General features: G+C 44.1%; 1 protein-coding gene across 2 annotated transcripts in view; it reads left to right on the top strand.

Moving 5' to 3' along the window:
- REXO1 (RNA exonuclease 1 homolog) overlaps nt 1-15,710 on the top strand; it is a 203,595-nt gene that overhangs the window by 46,843 nt on the left and 141,042 nt on the right. For both annotated transcript variants that reach the window (XM_075352558.1, XM_075352557.1), the window contains exon 6: nt 5,513-5,650. In XM_075352558.1, the coding sequence (XP_075208673.1) occupies nt 5,513-5,650 (138 nt within the window). The remainder of the gene's footprint in view (nt 1-5,512; nt 5,651-15,710) is intronic.

Here is a 15,710-nt window from a genome sequence, read left to right as displayed (position 1 = left end):
GATCCCTATCAGGTTGTATCGTTGTTGGAATCGCTGGTAAGTTGTTTAGTGTGACTGGGCCTTTAGCGACAATCAGATGGCAGGGTTGATACTCTGTTCCATAGAGCTGAGCCCTATTCCAAAAGAAACAGACCATTATTACTACGTTACTATAGGACGACGTGAAGGTCAGTCAATCTGAAGAATTGCAGAAACCTTGAAGGTATCCTCAAGTGCATTCATCAAAACTAACAATTGCTATGATGAAACTGGATCTCAATAGGATTGTCCCAGTAAAAAACAAACAAACACTAGAATTACCTCTGGTGATAAGCTCATCAGAGTTCCTAGGAACTCCAAATTGACAGCTCCTCACATCACAGCCCTCATAAATTATGCACAGACATCTAGTAATAAGGTACCGTCACACTAAACAACTTACCAGCGATCCCAACAACGATACAACCTGATAGGGATCGCTGGTAAGTTGCTAGGAGGTTGCTGGTGAGAGGTCACACAGTCAGACGCTCCAGCGATCCCACCAGCAACCTGACCTGGCAGGGATCGCTGGAGCATCGCTACACGGGTTGCTGGTGAGCTGTCACCAGTGACCAGCCCCCAGCCAGCAGCAACGCACTGAAGCGATGCTGCGCTTGGTAACTACGGTAAATATCGGGTAACCAACCCGATATTTACCTTGGTTACCAGCGCACGCAGCTACACGTGCAGAGAGCAGGGAGCAGCGCACACTGCTTAGCGCTGGCTCCCTGCTCTCCTAGTTACAGCACACATCGGGTTAATTACCCGATGTGTACTCTGCTACATGTGCAAGGAGCAGGAGCCGGCACTGACAGTGAGAGCGGCGGAGGCTGGTAACGAAGGTAAATATCGGGTAACCAAGGACAGGGCTTCTTGGTTACCCGATGTTTACCGTGGTTACCAGTGTCTGCAGAAGCCGACTCCTGCTGCCTGCACATTTAAGTCTCCTTTACACACTGAGACTTTCTAGCGATCATGCTGCACAGCAGGAAACAAAGGACCAAAGAATGGTCCTGAACGATTTGTAGCGATCAGCAACTTCACAGCAGGGGCCAGGTCGCTGATGTGTTTCACACACTGCAATGTCGCTGGGGAGGTCGCTATTACGTCACAAAACCGGTGACGTTACAGCGATGTTGTTTGCGATGTTGCAGTGTGTAAAGCCACCTATAGACATGCTTCAACATCAACTGTCCAGAAGAAACTGCAGGAATCGGGTCTTTTGTCAAATTACTGCAAAAGGCCACTACTGAGCACCGCAAACGAGAAGACTTGTGGTCTAAGGTTATGTGCCCACGCTGCGGAAAATGCGCGGATTTTGCCGCGGATTTCTCGCAGAAAAGCCGCGGATTTCCCGAAAATCTGCAGCACAGGCACTTCCCAGCCATTTCTATGGCATTTTGGAAATGCTGTGCCCACGCTGCGGATTTTTCCGCAGCGGATTTTGTACGGATTTTGATCCGGAAAAATCTGCAACATGTCAATTATTGTTGTGGATTTTCATCCGGATTTTGGCTTTAAAATTGGGAAAAAAAAAATCCGCGGCAAATCCGCACCTTTGAAAAGGTGCGGATTTTGCGGGAAAGCTGCGGATTTTGATGCAGAAAAATCCGCAGCTACATTCTCCCGTGGACACATAGCCTAAGAGCTATGTGACCATGCAGGAGAGGGATAGAATGAAGGTGAAGTCTGGCTCATTTTTTTTTTTTTTATTTTTTATTTTCTCCTCCTGTATTTCTTCAGTTTGCCTCTTTTTGTTTTTTCTGTCTATTCCTCGTTTGAGGGTTTTTTTTTTTTACTTCAGGATTAGACACATCAATTTGTTTAAAGTGAACCTGTCAGGTGCAATATGCAGCCAGGACCACGAGCAGTTCTGGGTGCATATTGCTAATCCCTGCCTAACCGTCCCTGTATACAGTAGCATAGATAGAGATCTTTAGAAAAAGTATTTCTAAAGATCTTTTATCATATGCTAATGAGCGAGGGCATTAGTTCCCTGGGCGTTAGTTCACCGGCCTTGTGGGTATACTATCATGCTAATGAATACACAGTGTCTCAGGATGATCTCACTCACCTCTCCGACGCTGGATTTTGGCTTAGTGCGCATGACCTCTGAGTTTGGGTCACGCGCACTATGAAGCCGGGTGTGCGCATCCTGGCTTCAAACTGAAGTAGTGCGCATTACCGAAACTCCGGGGTCATGCACACTGAGCCGAAATCCAGTGTCGGAGAGGTGAGTGAGATCATCCTGCGACGCTGCGTATTCATTAGCATGTTAGCACACCCACAGGGGCATATTAACATGCTAATGGGGGCGACTAAAGGTGGTGTCACACATAGCGACAACGACGTCGCTGCTAAGTCACCATTTTCTGTGACGTAACAGTGTCGCTGTCGCTGTGTGTGACATCCAGCAACGGACCTGGCCCCTGCTGTGAGGTTGCCGGTCGTTACTGAATGTCCTGCTTCATTTTTTGGACGTTGCTCTCTCGCTGTGAAGCACACAGCGCTGTGTGTGACAGCGAGAGAGCGACGAACTGAAGCGAGCAGGGAGCCGGTGTCTGGCAGCCTGCGGTAAGCTGTAACCACGGTAAACATCAGGTAACCAAGAAGCCCTTTCCTTGGTTACCCGATATTTACCTTAGTTACTAGCGTCCGCCGCTCTCACGCTGCCAGTGCCAGCTCCCTGCATACGTAGCTGGAGTACAAATCGGGTAATTAACCCGATGTGTACTATGGCTAGGAGTGCAGGGAACAGGGATCCGGCACTGGCAGTGTGAGCGGCGGACGCTAGTAACTAAGGTAAATATCGGGTAACCAAGAGAAGTGCTTTCCTTGGTTACCCGATGTTTACCTTTGTTACGCTTCCACGCGTCGCTGCTGGCTGGGGGCTGGTCACTGGTCGCTGGTCATATCTGCCTATTTGACAGCTCACCAGCGACCATGTAACGACGCAGCAGCGATCCTGATAAGGTCAGATCGCTGGTCATGATCGCTGCTGCGTCGTAATGTGTGACACCACCTTAATGCCCTCGCTCATTAGCATGTAATAAAAGATCTTTTTAGAAATCCTTTTTCTAAAGATCCCTTTATCTATGCTAGTGTATACAGGGACAGTTAGGCAGGGATTAGCAATATACAGTCATGGCCAAAAGTTTTGAGAATGCTACAAATATTAATTTTTACAAAGTCTACTGCTTACGTTTTTCTAATGGCAATTTGCATATACTCCAGAATGTCATAAAGAGTGATCAGCTTAACAGCAATTACTTGCAAAGTCAATATTGGCTAAGAAAATGAACTTTAACCCCCAAAACACATTTCAACATCATTGCATTCCTGCCTTAAAAGGAGCAGCTAACATTGTTTTAGTGATTGTTCCATTAACACAGGTGTGGGTGTTGATGAGGACAGGGCTGGCGATCAATCAGTCATGATTAAGTAAGAATGACACCACTGGACACTTTAAAAGGAGGCTGGTGCTTGGTATCATTGATTCTCTTCAGTTTACCATGGTTATCTCTAAAGAAACACGTGCAGCCATCATTGCTCTGCACAAAAATGGCCTAACAGGGAACAGTATCGCAGCTCCAAAGATTGCACCTCAGTCTACAATCTATCGCATCATCAAGAACTTCAAGGAGAGAGCTTCCATTGTTGCCAAAAAGGGTCCAGGGCGCCCAAGAATGACCAGCAAACGCCAGGACCGTATCTTAAAACTGTTTCAGCTGCGGGATCGGACTACCAGCAGTGCCGAGCTAGCTCAGCAATGGCAGCAGGCTGGTGTGAGTGCTTCTGCACGCACTGTGAGACGGAGACTCTTTGAGCAAGGCCTGGTTTCAAGGAGGGCAGCAAAGAAGCCACTTCTCTCCAGAAAAAACATCAGGGACCGACTGATATTCTGCAAAAGGTACAGGGAGTGGACTGCTGAGGACTGGGGTAAAGTCATTTTCTCAGATGACTCCCCTTTTCGATTGTTTGGGACATCTGGAAAACAGCTTATTAGGAGAAGAAGAGGTGAGACACCAGTCTTGTCTCATGCCAACTGTTAAGCATCCTGAAACGTTTCATGTGTGGGGTTGCTTCTCAGCCAAGGGAGTCGGTTCACTCACAGTCTTGCCTAAAACCACAGCCATGAATAAAGAATGGTACCAGAATGTCCTCCAAGAGCAACTTCTCCCAACTGTCCAAGAGCAGTTTGGCGCCCAACAATGCCTTTTCCAGCATGATGGAGCACCTTGCCATAAGCAAAGGTGATCACTAAATGGCTCATGGAACAAAACATAGAGATTTTGGGTCCATGGCCTGGAAACTCCCCAGATCTTAATCCCATTGAGAACTTGTGGGCAATCATCAAGAGACAGGTGGACAAACAAAAACCAACAAATTCTGGCAAAATGCAAGCATTGCTTATGCAAGAATGGACAGCTATCAGTCAGGATTTGGTCCAGAAGTTGATTGAGAGCATGCCAGGGAGAATTGCAGAGGTCCTGAAGAAGAAGGGTCAACACTGCAAATATTGACTTGCTGCATTAACTCATTCTAACTGTCAATATAACCTTTTGGTACTCATAATATGATTGCAATTATATTTCTGTATGTGATGTAAACATCAGACAAACACAATTAAAAACCAGAGGGCAACAGATCATGTGAAAATATAATTTTGGTGTCATTCTCAAAACTTTTGGCCATGACTGTACACCCAGAACTGCTTGTGGTTCTCCCTGCATATTACACCTGACAGGTTCCCTTTAACATAAATTATAACAATCCAGTCAAAAGTATAGTGCATATTAGAAAACTCAATATTATATTCACCCCATTCCTGGGCAGTTGTATAAAAACTGTAGTTTACAATGGTGCAATTTTGGGGTACAAATTACTTTTTAGATTTTTTTACCTTTTTTTTTTTTTTTTAACAATATAGTTTGTCCTCCCAAGGGTCTTTTGAACATGTGATCCAATGATGTCTTAGGGGTACTTTGCACTCTGCGACATCGCTAGCGATCTCGTTAGTGATGTGAAATGCTAGATCGCAAGTGCGATCTTTCGAGATCGCAGATGCGTAAAATGACCCATGTGCGATCTCGAAAGATCGCACTTGCGATCTAGCATTTCACATTGCTAACGAGATCGCTAGCGATGTCGCAGCGTGCAAAGTACCCCTTAGGGTATACACAGATCTTCAATATATGTCAGTGTATGACAAGGTAACATGTTATATCCCACCTCTAACTGGATCTGATGGGGTTGTAGTGTACAGTGATTGTTCATAGACACAACAAAGGCTAGGCCTTTCACCCCTTTGGCAAAACATGTCTATTTGTTGGCCACTAAAGATAAAATGTTTAAAAAGCATAAATATGGTTTAGGTCATAAAACGCATATTAAATTCTGGGAGAGATGGAGCCAGCTAAATATTCTAGATTCAAGTACAGAAAAACACCACTGATACCTTGGCAATAGATGAAATCACTCTTTTCCTTTTCAGTCTGCTGCCTTGAAGAGACCTGTCCTACCTACTGAATTTGGGGCAAAAGTGCCTACCACTGTTCGACAGCGGTACCTGAACTTATTTATTGATGAGTGCCTAAAGTTCTGTCAGCCACAAGAGGAAGCGTTTAACAAGGTAAATATTATAATTTCTTCATTCTCGCCTATTTCGTGCATTACCCCTTCAAGCTTTTTTTTTTCCTTTAATTTGTTATAAAAAAAATATATATATATATATATATATATATATATATATATATATATATATATATATATATATATATATATATATATATATATATATATATATATATATATATATATATATATAAAATCTATATCTCTTGGTTTTGATGGATCATGGTTTTCATCAAGGCATCATTTTTGGGTACATGTAATTATTGATCAACATTAACAATTATTAATTCCCTCCATAACGTCCTCACCTTATGTTGTAGGTTGAAACAATTGTACATTAATTTCTTTATTTATAATATATAAATATGTGTGTGTGTGTATATATATATATATATATATATATATATATATATATATATATATATATATATATATATATATATATGTGTATATATATATATGTATATAATATATATATACTGGCAATGGAGTTGTGTGGTGCTTGTCCCGTGTGAGAGAAGCTGAGGTCTTCATTGGTCCCATCCAATCTCTTTTCTTTATTATGAGTGGTGAAATGAAAATACAGCGATGAAATGTTTAGGGTTTTTTTTTTTTTTAAGTTTTTTTTTCATGGCCATCAATCTGCAGTATTAATGACATGGTAACATTTTTCATTTCTCAGAACAGTATGATAATAGCAATACCAAATTTATACATTATTTTTTATGCTCTGCTACAGTAAAAAAACAAACCATTTTGTGTCCCATAATTTGAGATCTGTAAATTTTTGTTGTGTTTTTCATTCATGGAGTTGAAGTAAGGCTTGTTCTTTGCAAGAAAAATTAACTTTTCCTTGGTACCATTTTGGAGCATGTAAGACTTTTTTGATCACTTTTTATAGTTTTGGTGTGCTTTTTTTTTTTTTTTTTTTTTTTTTATAAAGACCACAAGCCTAGATTGCCTTTTTTATGGCATTCCCCATACAGTATAATTGCCATGTTAATCCTTCCGAACATCGGTTGTACATTGACAGCAGGACATGTTTCCGCATACTGCCTTAGGCCCCCTTAACACTCTGTGTAAAAAAGAAAAAAAAAAGCATGTGTTGCACGGTCCATTTTGGACCTCCGTAAGGCCATCATTGTGTCATCCGTTTGTTCATGTGACACGTCCATGTGACATCCGTGTTACCGTTATACGAAGAAAACACATGATACTGAAATGAGTGATCGTTTTGATTTTGGTTTTTTTTTGTTATTTTGTGTGTAAAAGACGTACAAAACCAGAAAAGTGAAGTAGTCCTGTAATGATGATCTACTGCTGATTAATCAGTGATTTTTATCAAAACTACACTAAGTAGCCCAGTAAGTGACATCACTGGAATCAGGATCTTTGCCCCTACATTATGCTGCTCTCAGATTAGGTGGCAATTACCCAGTGACAGATTCACTTTTTAACACCTCTATGTGAAAAACGTTTACACCGGCATCCCACTTTTTATCCCCCTCCAGACTATTGATGTAAGTTTAGATCATGGTCGGAGAGGGGTTCCCGCAAAATGAGGTAAATATACGTTATGGTGATTGTATGATCACCACTGGGAGCTCGGGGTAAGTTATAGCCGAGATCCAGCTGTCACATCCACATCCAGGGATCGTCCCCGCGTTGGCTGTTTAACCGCCTAAGTGCCGTGATCATGGCAATCACCGCATTTAGGAAGCTGGGAGAGGGAGTCCACTCCCAAACTACCTGATCGGGACCCTCACAATGTGGTTATGGGAGCCACAACTTTACCATGGCAACCCCTGGTTGTGATGACGACTTCTGTGTCAGTCAGATCAGAAATATGGTCTGAGAGGCTTCTGTCAATGTCTCATTGACAAGTATAATGTATTGCAATGCAGATGCACTGGACCAGCGATCAGACTAATAAGGGTCAGCACACACGGCGAGTAATACGGAATGAGTGGAATGTGATAGAAAATTTCATTCCTCTCGGACCAATGTTACTCTATGGAGCCGCTCCCATGAGTGTTTTTTTTTTTCTCCGCCCTAATCGGACCGAGGAAACAGTCGCAGCATGCTGTGGGTGGAATACTATCCTGTTTGACTTGCACCCATTCAAGTCTATGGGGACGTGAGAAACATCGCATTGCACTTGCATCACACTGGTGTAACTCGAGTGCAGTGCAATTCCCGCATCAGCCTGCAACAGAGGAGAGACCGCACCGGCTCTCCCCTCCGCAGCTGTGATCTGATCGTACGATCGCATTTATAATCACAAAATTTTACACAGATGCTTCATGTGACTCAGGGAATGTCATAGACTGTTTGACAGGAAAATTTAACCCCGCGCTTTACAGTTGCTGTCCAAAAAACATGCCTCCATTAAAGTAAATGGAGCCTGGAACTACTTGTTTTAATATTGCCCTCAAGATATTCCATGAACATGGTGTAATAAACAATTATATTTTATTGTACTTGTTTTAATAGCATCTGTGAGTGGTTGCTATGGGAACAAAAGACATTTTTAGTATAAGAAGCTTATGTGTGAGGTAATATGATGTCTGTGGAGAGACAGACACAGACAGGGAAAGAGACAGGCACAGACAGGGAAAGAGACAGACAGGCAAAGACAGGGAAAGAGACAGACAGGGAAAGAGACAGACAGGCACAGACAGGGAAAAAGACAGACAGACAGTCACTATCCCGGGCAACGCCCCGGTACTACAGTGTGTATATATGTATGTGTGTGTGTATGTATATGTGTGTAATATATATATATATATATATATATATAATTTATTTATTACAGTGGAACCTCGCTTAACGAGTAACCCACTTAACAAGCAAAGCTTTCTGTAAATTTGCAACCCGGTTTACGAGAAAGCTTTGCTGTACAAGCAAAATCCTCACCGCACACACTTCCGCTTCCGTACATCCACCGCGCTCTGACCCGCACTTGCAGTCCACACAAACACACACAAGCACGCACAAACACACACATACAGTATTATGCTCACCTTACCTTCCGTTCCACCACCGGCCTCATGGTTCTTGCAGTCCGCTGGCTCATTGCGATCTCCTCGCGGCGAACTAAAAGACCCAGGAGGCTGGCGATGGAACGGAAGGTAAGGTGAGCATAATATGTGTACCTTCAGTTCCATCTCCGGCCTCCTGGGTCCTGTAGTTCACCGCTCCGCTCCACTCCAGGCTGTGCATCGGCAACCATAGCGACGAACAGGAACTTCCTCTGTCACCGCTACTCAAAGGCAGCGCGCTGGCCAATCAGAGGCAAGCGGCTCCTGCATTTGAGATCAGCGCGCTGGGAGCGGAAGCTCCTCCCTCGTCGTTATGGTAACCCGATACACAGCATGTGCCGGAGAACAGCAAGTCCCAGGAGACCGCATGGAACGGAAGGTAAGGGGAGCATAATGTGTGTGTTTGTGTGTGTTTGTGCATGTGTGGAATGACACAATAGGGGACCTGAATGGGACAGTTAACAAGTTGTGGAACGAATCATCTGCATTGCAATGATTTCCTATGGGAAATCTTGCTAACAAGCACAGTCCCAGAACGGATTGTTCTCGTTAACCAAGGTTCCTATGTATGTATGTATGTATGTATATGTGTGTATATGTATATATATGTGTGTGTGTGTATATATATATATATATATGTGTGTGTATATATATATATATATATGTGTGTATATATATATATATATATATATATATATATATAATATATACGTGTACAACACACATTTGGTATCGCTGATTCCATAATAACCCGATCTATGAAATTATCACAATAGTTAAAACCTTGAGTGAACAGTAAAAACTGGGTTTTCATTATACAGCTGACAAAAAAGTAGAATAAAACACACAATCAAAGTCATATTTAAATAAAAATATATTGCTGTAAACTTTATGTTGTCCTGCAAAAAAACAAGCTGCCATACAGCTTAATCAGTGGAAAAAAAAATCTATAGCTCTCAGATTACAGCAATACAGAAATATATGAATGAAATTGTTTGATGTAAAAGCAGTTAAACTTAAAAAAAAAAAACAAAACAAAACACAAAAAACCACAAAAAAAATGTGGTATTGGTGTAACCGTATTCACACGAAGAATAAGGCTATGTGCGCACTAGAGCAAAATACCCGCGGATTTACCCGCGGATTTGTCGCGGAAATTTCTTGAGAAATGTCTGCAATCTTTGTGCAGACATTTCCCATGAAATTCTATGAGAAAAAAAAAAGCTGTGCGCACTGGTGCGGATTTTTCTCAAGAAAATTTCTTGAGAAAAGTTTCTCGAGAAACTTTCTTGAGAAAATGAACATGTCCATTAAATCCGCAGGTACCCCGCGGATTTCTGCAGTACAGACTGCAAAAATCCGCAGGGAACCACCCGCGGGAAAATCGCGACAAATCCGCGGCAAATCCGCATGCGGTTTTGCCGCGGATTTTTTCCGGAGGTCAGCAAATCTTTCACTCCCAGAAGTTTCTCGAGAAGATTTTCTCGAGAAACTTCACATCTCTAGTGCGCACATAGCTTTAAGCTGTTACCGCTTTTATGACATTGTGAAACCGCTTAAATAACATATCCCTGAATTACTGTTTCTTCTTGCTTCTGTCTCACAAAAAGTTGAATAGAAAGTGGCCAAAAATAGTGGCCTAAAATCCTGCAAAAAACTAGCCTCACATGACTGTCGGCAAAAAAAAATAAAAAACTGTAGCCTTTAAATTCAGTTCTATAAAATAAATCTTTACTCTGTAAAAATTGTTTTTGTGCGATAGTTGCCTAACCTAAACATAATAAAAAAAGTGTGTGTATGTTATATATATATATATATATATATATATATATACATACATACATACATACATACATACATACATACATACATACATACATACATACATACATGTCCATCCATGTATGTGTATATATATATATAATGTAATGTGTGTAAATATATATATGTGTGTGTGCGTGTGTGTATGTATATATATATATATACAAGTAAAATATATCTTTGTACCGTGTTAGCCAGTAGAGATAAAAAAATTGTTTAAAAGAACAGAGAGTCCTCAGTGGTTGATACCTTTTAATGGCTAACTGAAAAGATGGTAATAATTTCAAGCTTTCGAGACTACTCAGGTCTCTTCATCAGGCATGGTATAACACAAAATCTGAAGAGTCACGTATTTATACACAACAGGACTTAGAATAGTGCAGTAAAAAAAAAAAAAAAAAAAAAAAAAAAGAACAAGTTATATGAAACAGAACTATCTCTATGGCAGGGGGACAAGCTGTTCTAGCCATAAATACTGCTGCAGTTCAGTGTGAAAGTTTTATTGTCCTTTGATAAGGGTCTGGTCCAGGGCTGTGACATGCTCGGATGGTCAGAGGAGCACATGTTCAGTGTGAAAGTTTTATTGTCCTTTGATAAAGTGTATATTTATTATTTTTCGGACCATAAGACGCACTTTTTGGGGGAAAGTTGGGGGTGCGTCTTATGGTCTGACTGTGGCTGCGGGGAATGTGGGTGCTGCGGTGGAGCGAGTCATCGGGGGTACGAGCAGGCTGTAGCAGCCTGCCGTGACCACGTGGGCCCGCTCATTTAATATGCACGCCCATCTCTCAGCGATGAAGTCGGCGCTGACAGGTGGGCGGGGTGATAGGGAATAAACAGCCGGCCCGCATGATCACCCCTGGCAACTGCAGCCTGGAGTGATCATGTGCGGCTGTATTCACTGCCCCCCGAGCATCATCATCAGTGCGGGGGGCAGTGAATCAGTACACATTACTCACCGTTCCCCTGCAGCACCGCGGTCTCCTGTCTGTGCCGGTCAGCTGACTTGTGACTAGCGGCGCGCACAGCGATGACGTCATCGCTGTGCGCACGTGTCCACACGCAGCCGCCGGCACAGACCACCGGAGGACATCGCGATGCCGCAGGAGGACGGCTGCATTCAGCGTCGCTGCCGCTGACATAGACGGTAAGAGGAGCGGTGCTGCAGGGAGTGAGGTGAGTATGAACGTTTATTTTTTTTATGTGCCACAGGATGCAGCCATACACCAGGATGGTGGGGGTATAAGATCAGGGTAGGGGTTTATTATGAGCAGCATGGGGAGTATATGAGCAGCCTGGGGAGTATATGAGCAGCCTGGGGAGTATATGAGCTGCATGGAGAGTATATGAGCAGGATGAGGGTATATAGCAGGCTGGGGAGTATATGAGCTGCATGGAGAGTATATGAGCAGGATGAGGGTATATAGCAGGCTGGGGAGTATATGAGCTGCATGGAAAGTATATGAGCAGGATGAGGGTATATAGCAGGCTGGGGAGTATATGAGCTGCATGGGGAGTATATGAGCTGCATGGGGAGTATATGAGCAGCATGGGGAGTATATGAGCAGGCTGGGGAGTATATGAGCAGGATAGGGGTATATTATGAGCAGCATGGGGTGTATATAGCAGGCTGGGGAGTATATGAGGAGGATGAGGGTATATGAGCAGGCTGGGGAGTATATGAGCAGGCTGGGGAGTATATGAGCAGGCTGGGGAGTATATGAGCAGGCTGGGGAGTATATGAGCGGCCTGGGGAGTATATGAGCGGCCTGGGGAGTATATGAGCGGCCTGGGGAGTATATGAGCGGCCTGGGGAGTATATGAGCGGCCTGGGGAGTATATGAGCGGCCTGGGGAGTATATGAGCGGCCTGGGGAGTATATGAGCGGCCTGGGGAGTATATGAGCGGCCTGGGGAGTATATGAGCAGGCTGGGGAGTATATGAGCGGCCTGGGGAGTATATGAGCGGCCTGGGGAGTATATGAGCAGGCTGGGGAGTATATGAGCAGGCTGGGGAGTATATGAGCAGGCTGGGGAGTATATGAGCAGGACATTACCCCATAATAGTGCCAGCAGCAGATCCTCGCCCCATATGTGTGTCATGACCACATTTTCTGCTTACAATTTTATTTTCCTATTTTCCTCCTCTAAAACCAGGGTGCGTATTATGGTCAGGTGCGTCTTATAGTCCGAAAAATACGGTATATATATATATATATATATATATATATATATATATATATATATATATATATATATATATATATATATATATATATATATATATATATATATATATATATATATATATATATATATATATATATATATATATATATATATATATATATATATATATATATATATATATTATATAATATAATTATAAACCTAGCATCGCTGTATTCATGCTGACCGAAGGACTACAGCTGCCTAGTCACTTTTATACGGGATGCTGTACAGCATAAAAGTAGTAATAAAGCCAATTCTTCAACCAACTGTTGATTTGTTCATTCTGCGTCCCACAGATTGCAGTACGGCGCACCTCATATCCTATGCTCTATGCTAAGCGCTTACATCAGTGATTACGTGTAAATCTCTAACAACATGATTCAGACAAAATTTGTAACTGAAAATTCACTGTAATGAGGCAGGGGAAGTCACTTTGATCTTTCGTCTGTCCTGAGGTGCAGTGGAGTTGATCTTTTTAGGCGTGCACAAAATTGTGGTCAACAACCGTTTTGTGCATTTTTAAAAAGATGGACACTGCTGAACAGAGGTCGGAATAACTCTGCTGTCTCATTAGTGAATGGATCCGTCGCCGATAAAGCCACATGTCTTGCCACCCTTTTACCTCCCGCCGGAGTGCCGGCGCCATCTTGGATTTCCCCATCGACGGTCGACACCCGCTGTCTCCTGTATCTACCTTTTGGCCATCTGGAAGCCGCTGGATGGCAACAGTAGGTTCCTGGGGTGTCAGTCCCAGTGGATGCCTAACCAGGCGCTTTGCCCCGGAGCTCCTCTGTAGTGTGGCTGCTCACATGTCTGGTCAGGCCACACCATCCAGATATCTACATACTTTAATACTGGTGAAAACTATTACGTAACTGGATGCTATGAACTCCTTCTTGAATCATTTGAGCTTGTGTGTCAGAGTGTTAATGTCACTACATCGCGCAAGCTGTGCCTCAGCACACAGCACACAGCACAGACCGGAGTACTAGTGGAATGTGGAGAAGTGAGTAGCTTTAGTCCTTTTTATTTTTTCTCTTTTATTGATAGTACCTAGCAGCACACTGGGGAAATAATTGTGCAATAAGGCTGTGTGGGGGACATTATACTGTGCAAGAGGGCTGGGTAGGGGACATTATACTGTGCAAGAGGGCTGTGTGGGGGACATTATACTGTGCAAGAGGCCTGTTTTGGGGACATTATACTGTGCAAGAGGGCTGTGTGGGTGACATCATACTGTGCAAGAGGGCTGCGTGAGGGACATCATACTGTGCAAAAGGCCTGTATGGGTGACGTCATACTGTGCAAGAGGGCTGTGTGCGTGACATCATACTGTGCAAGAGGGCTGCGTGAGGGACATCATACTGTGCAAAAGGCCTGTATGGGTGACATCATACTGTGCAAGAGGGCTGTGTGCGTGACATCATACTGTGCAAGAGGGCTGTGTGCGTGACATCATACTGTGCAAGAGGGCTGTGTGCGTGACATCATACTGTGCAAGAGGGCTGTGTGGGTGACAATCATCATACTTTGGAAGAGGGCTGTGTGGGGGATATGCTGTGTGGGGGACATCATACTGTGCAAGAGGGCTGTGTGAGGGACATTATACTGTGCAAGAGAGCTGTGTGGGGGATATCCTACTGTGCAAGAGGGCTAGGTGGGTGACATACTGTGCAAGAGGGCTGTGTGGGGGACATCATACTGTGCAAGGGGCTGTGTGGGGGGCATTATACTGTGCAAGAGGGCTGTGTGCGTGACATCATACTGTGCAAGAGGGCTGTGTGGGGGATATCATACTGTGCAAGAGGGCTAGGTGGGTGACATACTGTGCAAGAGGGCTGTGTGGGGGACATCATACTGTGCAAGGGGCTGTGTGGGGGGCATTATACTGTGCAAGAGGGCTGTGTGCGTGACATCATACTGTGCAAGAGGGCTGTGTGGGGGACATCATACTGTGCAAGAGGGCTGTGTGGGGATAGCATACTGTGCAAGAGGGCTCTGGGGGACATCATACTGTGCAAGAGGGCTGTGTGTGGGACATACTGTGCAAGAAGGCTGTGTGGGGGACATTATACTATGGGGGAGGGCTGTGTGAGGGACATCATACTGTGCAAGAGGGCTGTGTGAGGGGCATTATACTGTGCATTAGGGCTATGTGGGGGACATTATACTGTGCATTAGGGCTGTGTGGCGGACATTATACTGTGCATTAGGGCTGTGTGGGGGACATTATACTGTGCGTTAGGGCTGTGTGGGGGACATTATACTGGTCGTTAGGGTTGTATGGGGGACATCATACTGTGCAAGGGGCTGTGTGGGGGGCATTATACAGTGCAAGAGGGCTGTGTGGGGGACATCATACTGTGCAAGAGGGCTGTGTGGGGACAGCATACTGTGCAAGAGGGCTCTGGGGGACATCATACTGTGCAAGAGGGCTGTGTGTGGGACATACTGTGCAAGAAGGCTGTGTGGGGGGCATTATACTGTGCATTAGGGCTATGTGGGGGACATTATACTGTGCATTAGGGCTATGTGGGGGACATTATACTGTGCATTAGGGCTGTGTGGCGGACATTATACTGTGCATTAGGGCTGTGTGAGGGACATTATACTGTGCGTTGGGGCTGTGTGGGGGACATCATACTGTGCGTTAGGGCTGTGTGGGGGACATTATACTGGTCGTTAGGGCTGTGTGGGAGACATCATACTGTGCAAGAGGGCTGTGTGTGGGACATACTGTGCGAGAGGGCTGTGTGAGGGACATCATACTGTGCAAGAGGGCTGTGTGGGGGACATTATACTGTGCAAGAGGGCTGTGTGGGGGGCATTATACTGTGCATTAGGGCTATGTGGGGGACATTATACTGTGCATTAGGGCTGTGTGGCGGATATTACACTGTGCGTTCGGGCTGTGTGGGGGACATTATACTGTGCAAGAGGGCTGTGTGGGGGGCATTATACTGTA

Source organism: Anomaloglossus baeobatrachus, chromosome 1, assembly GCF_048569485.1.
Source record: "Anomaloglossus baeobatrachus isolate aAnoBae1 chromosome 1, aAnoBae1.hap1, whole genome shotgun sequence".
NCBI classification, from domain to species: Eukaryota; Metazoa; Chordata; class Amphibia; order Anura; family Aromobatidae; genus Anomaloglossus; species Anomaloglossus baeobatrachus.
Note: the sequence above shows the minus strand (reverse complement) of the source record. Positions and strands in the feature narration are given on the sequence as shown.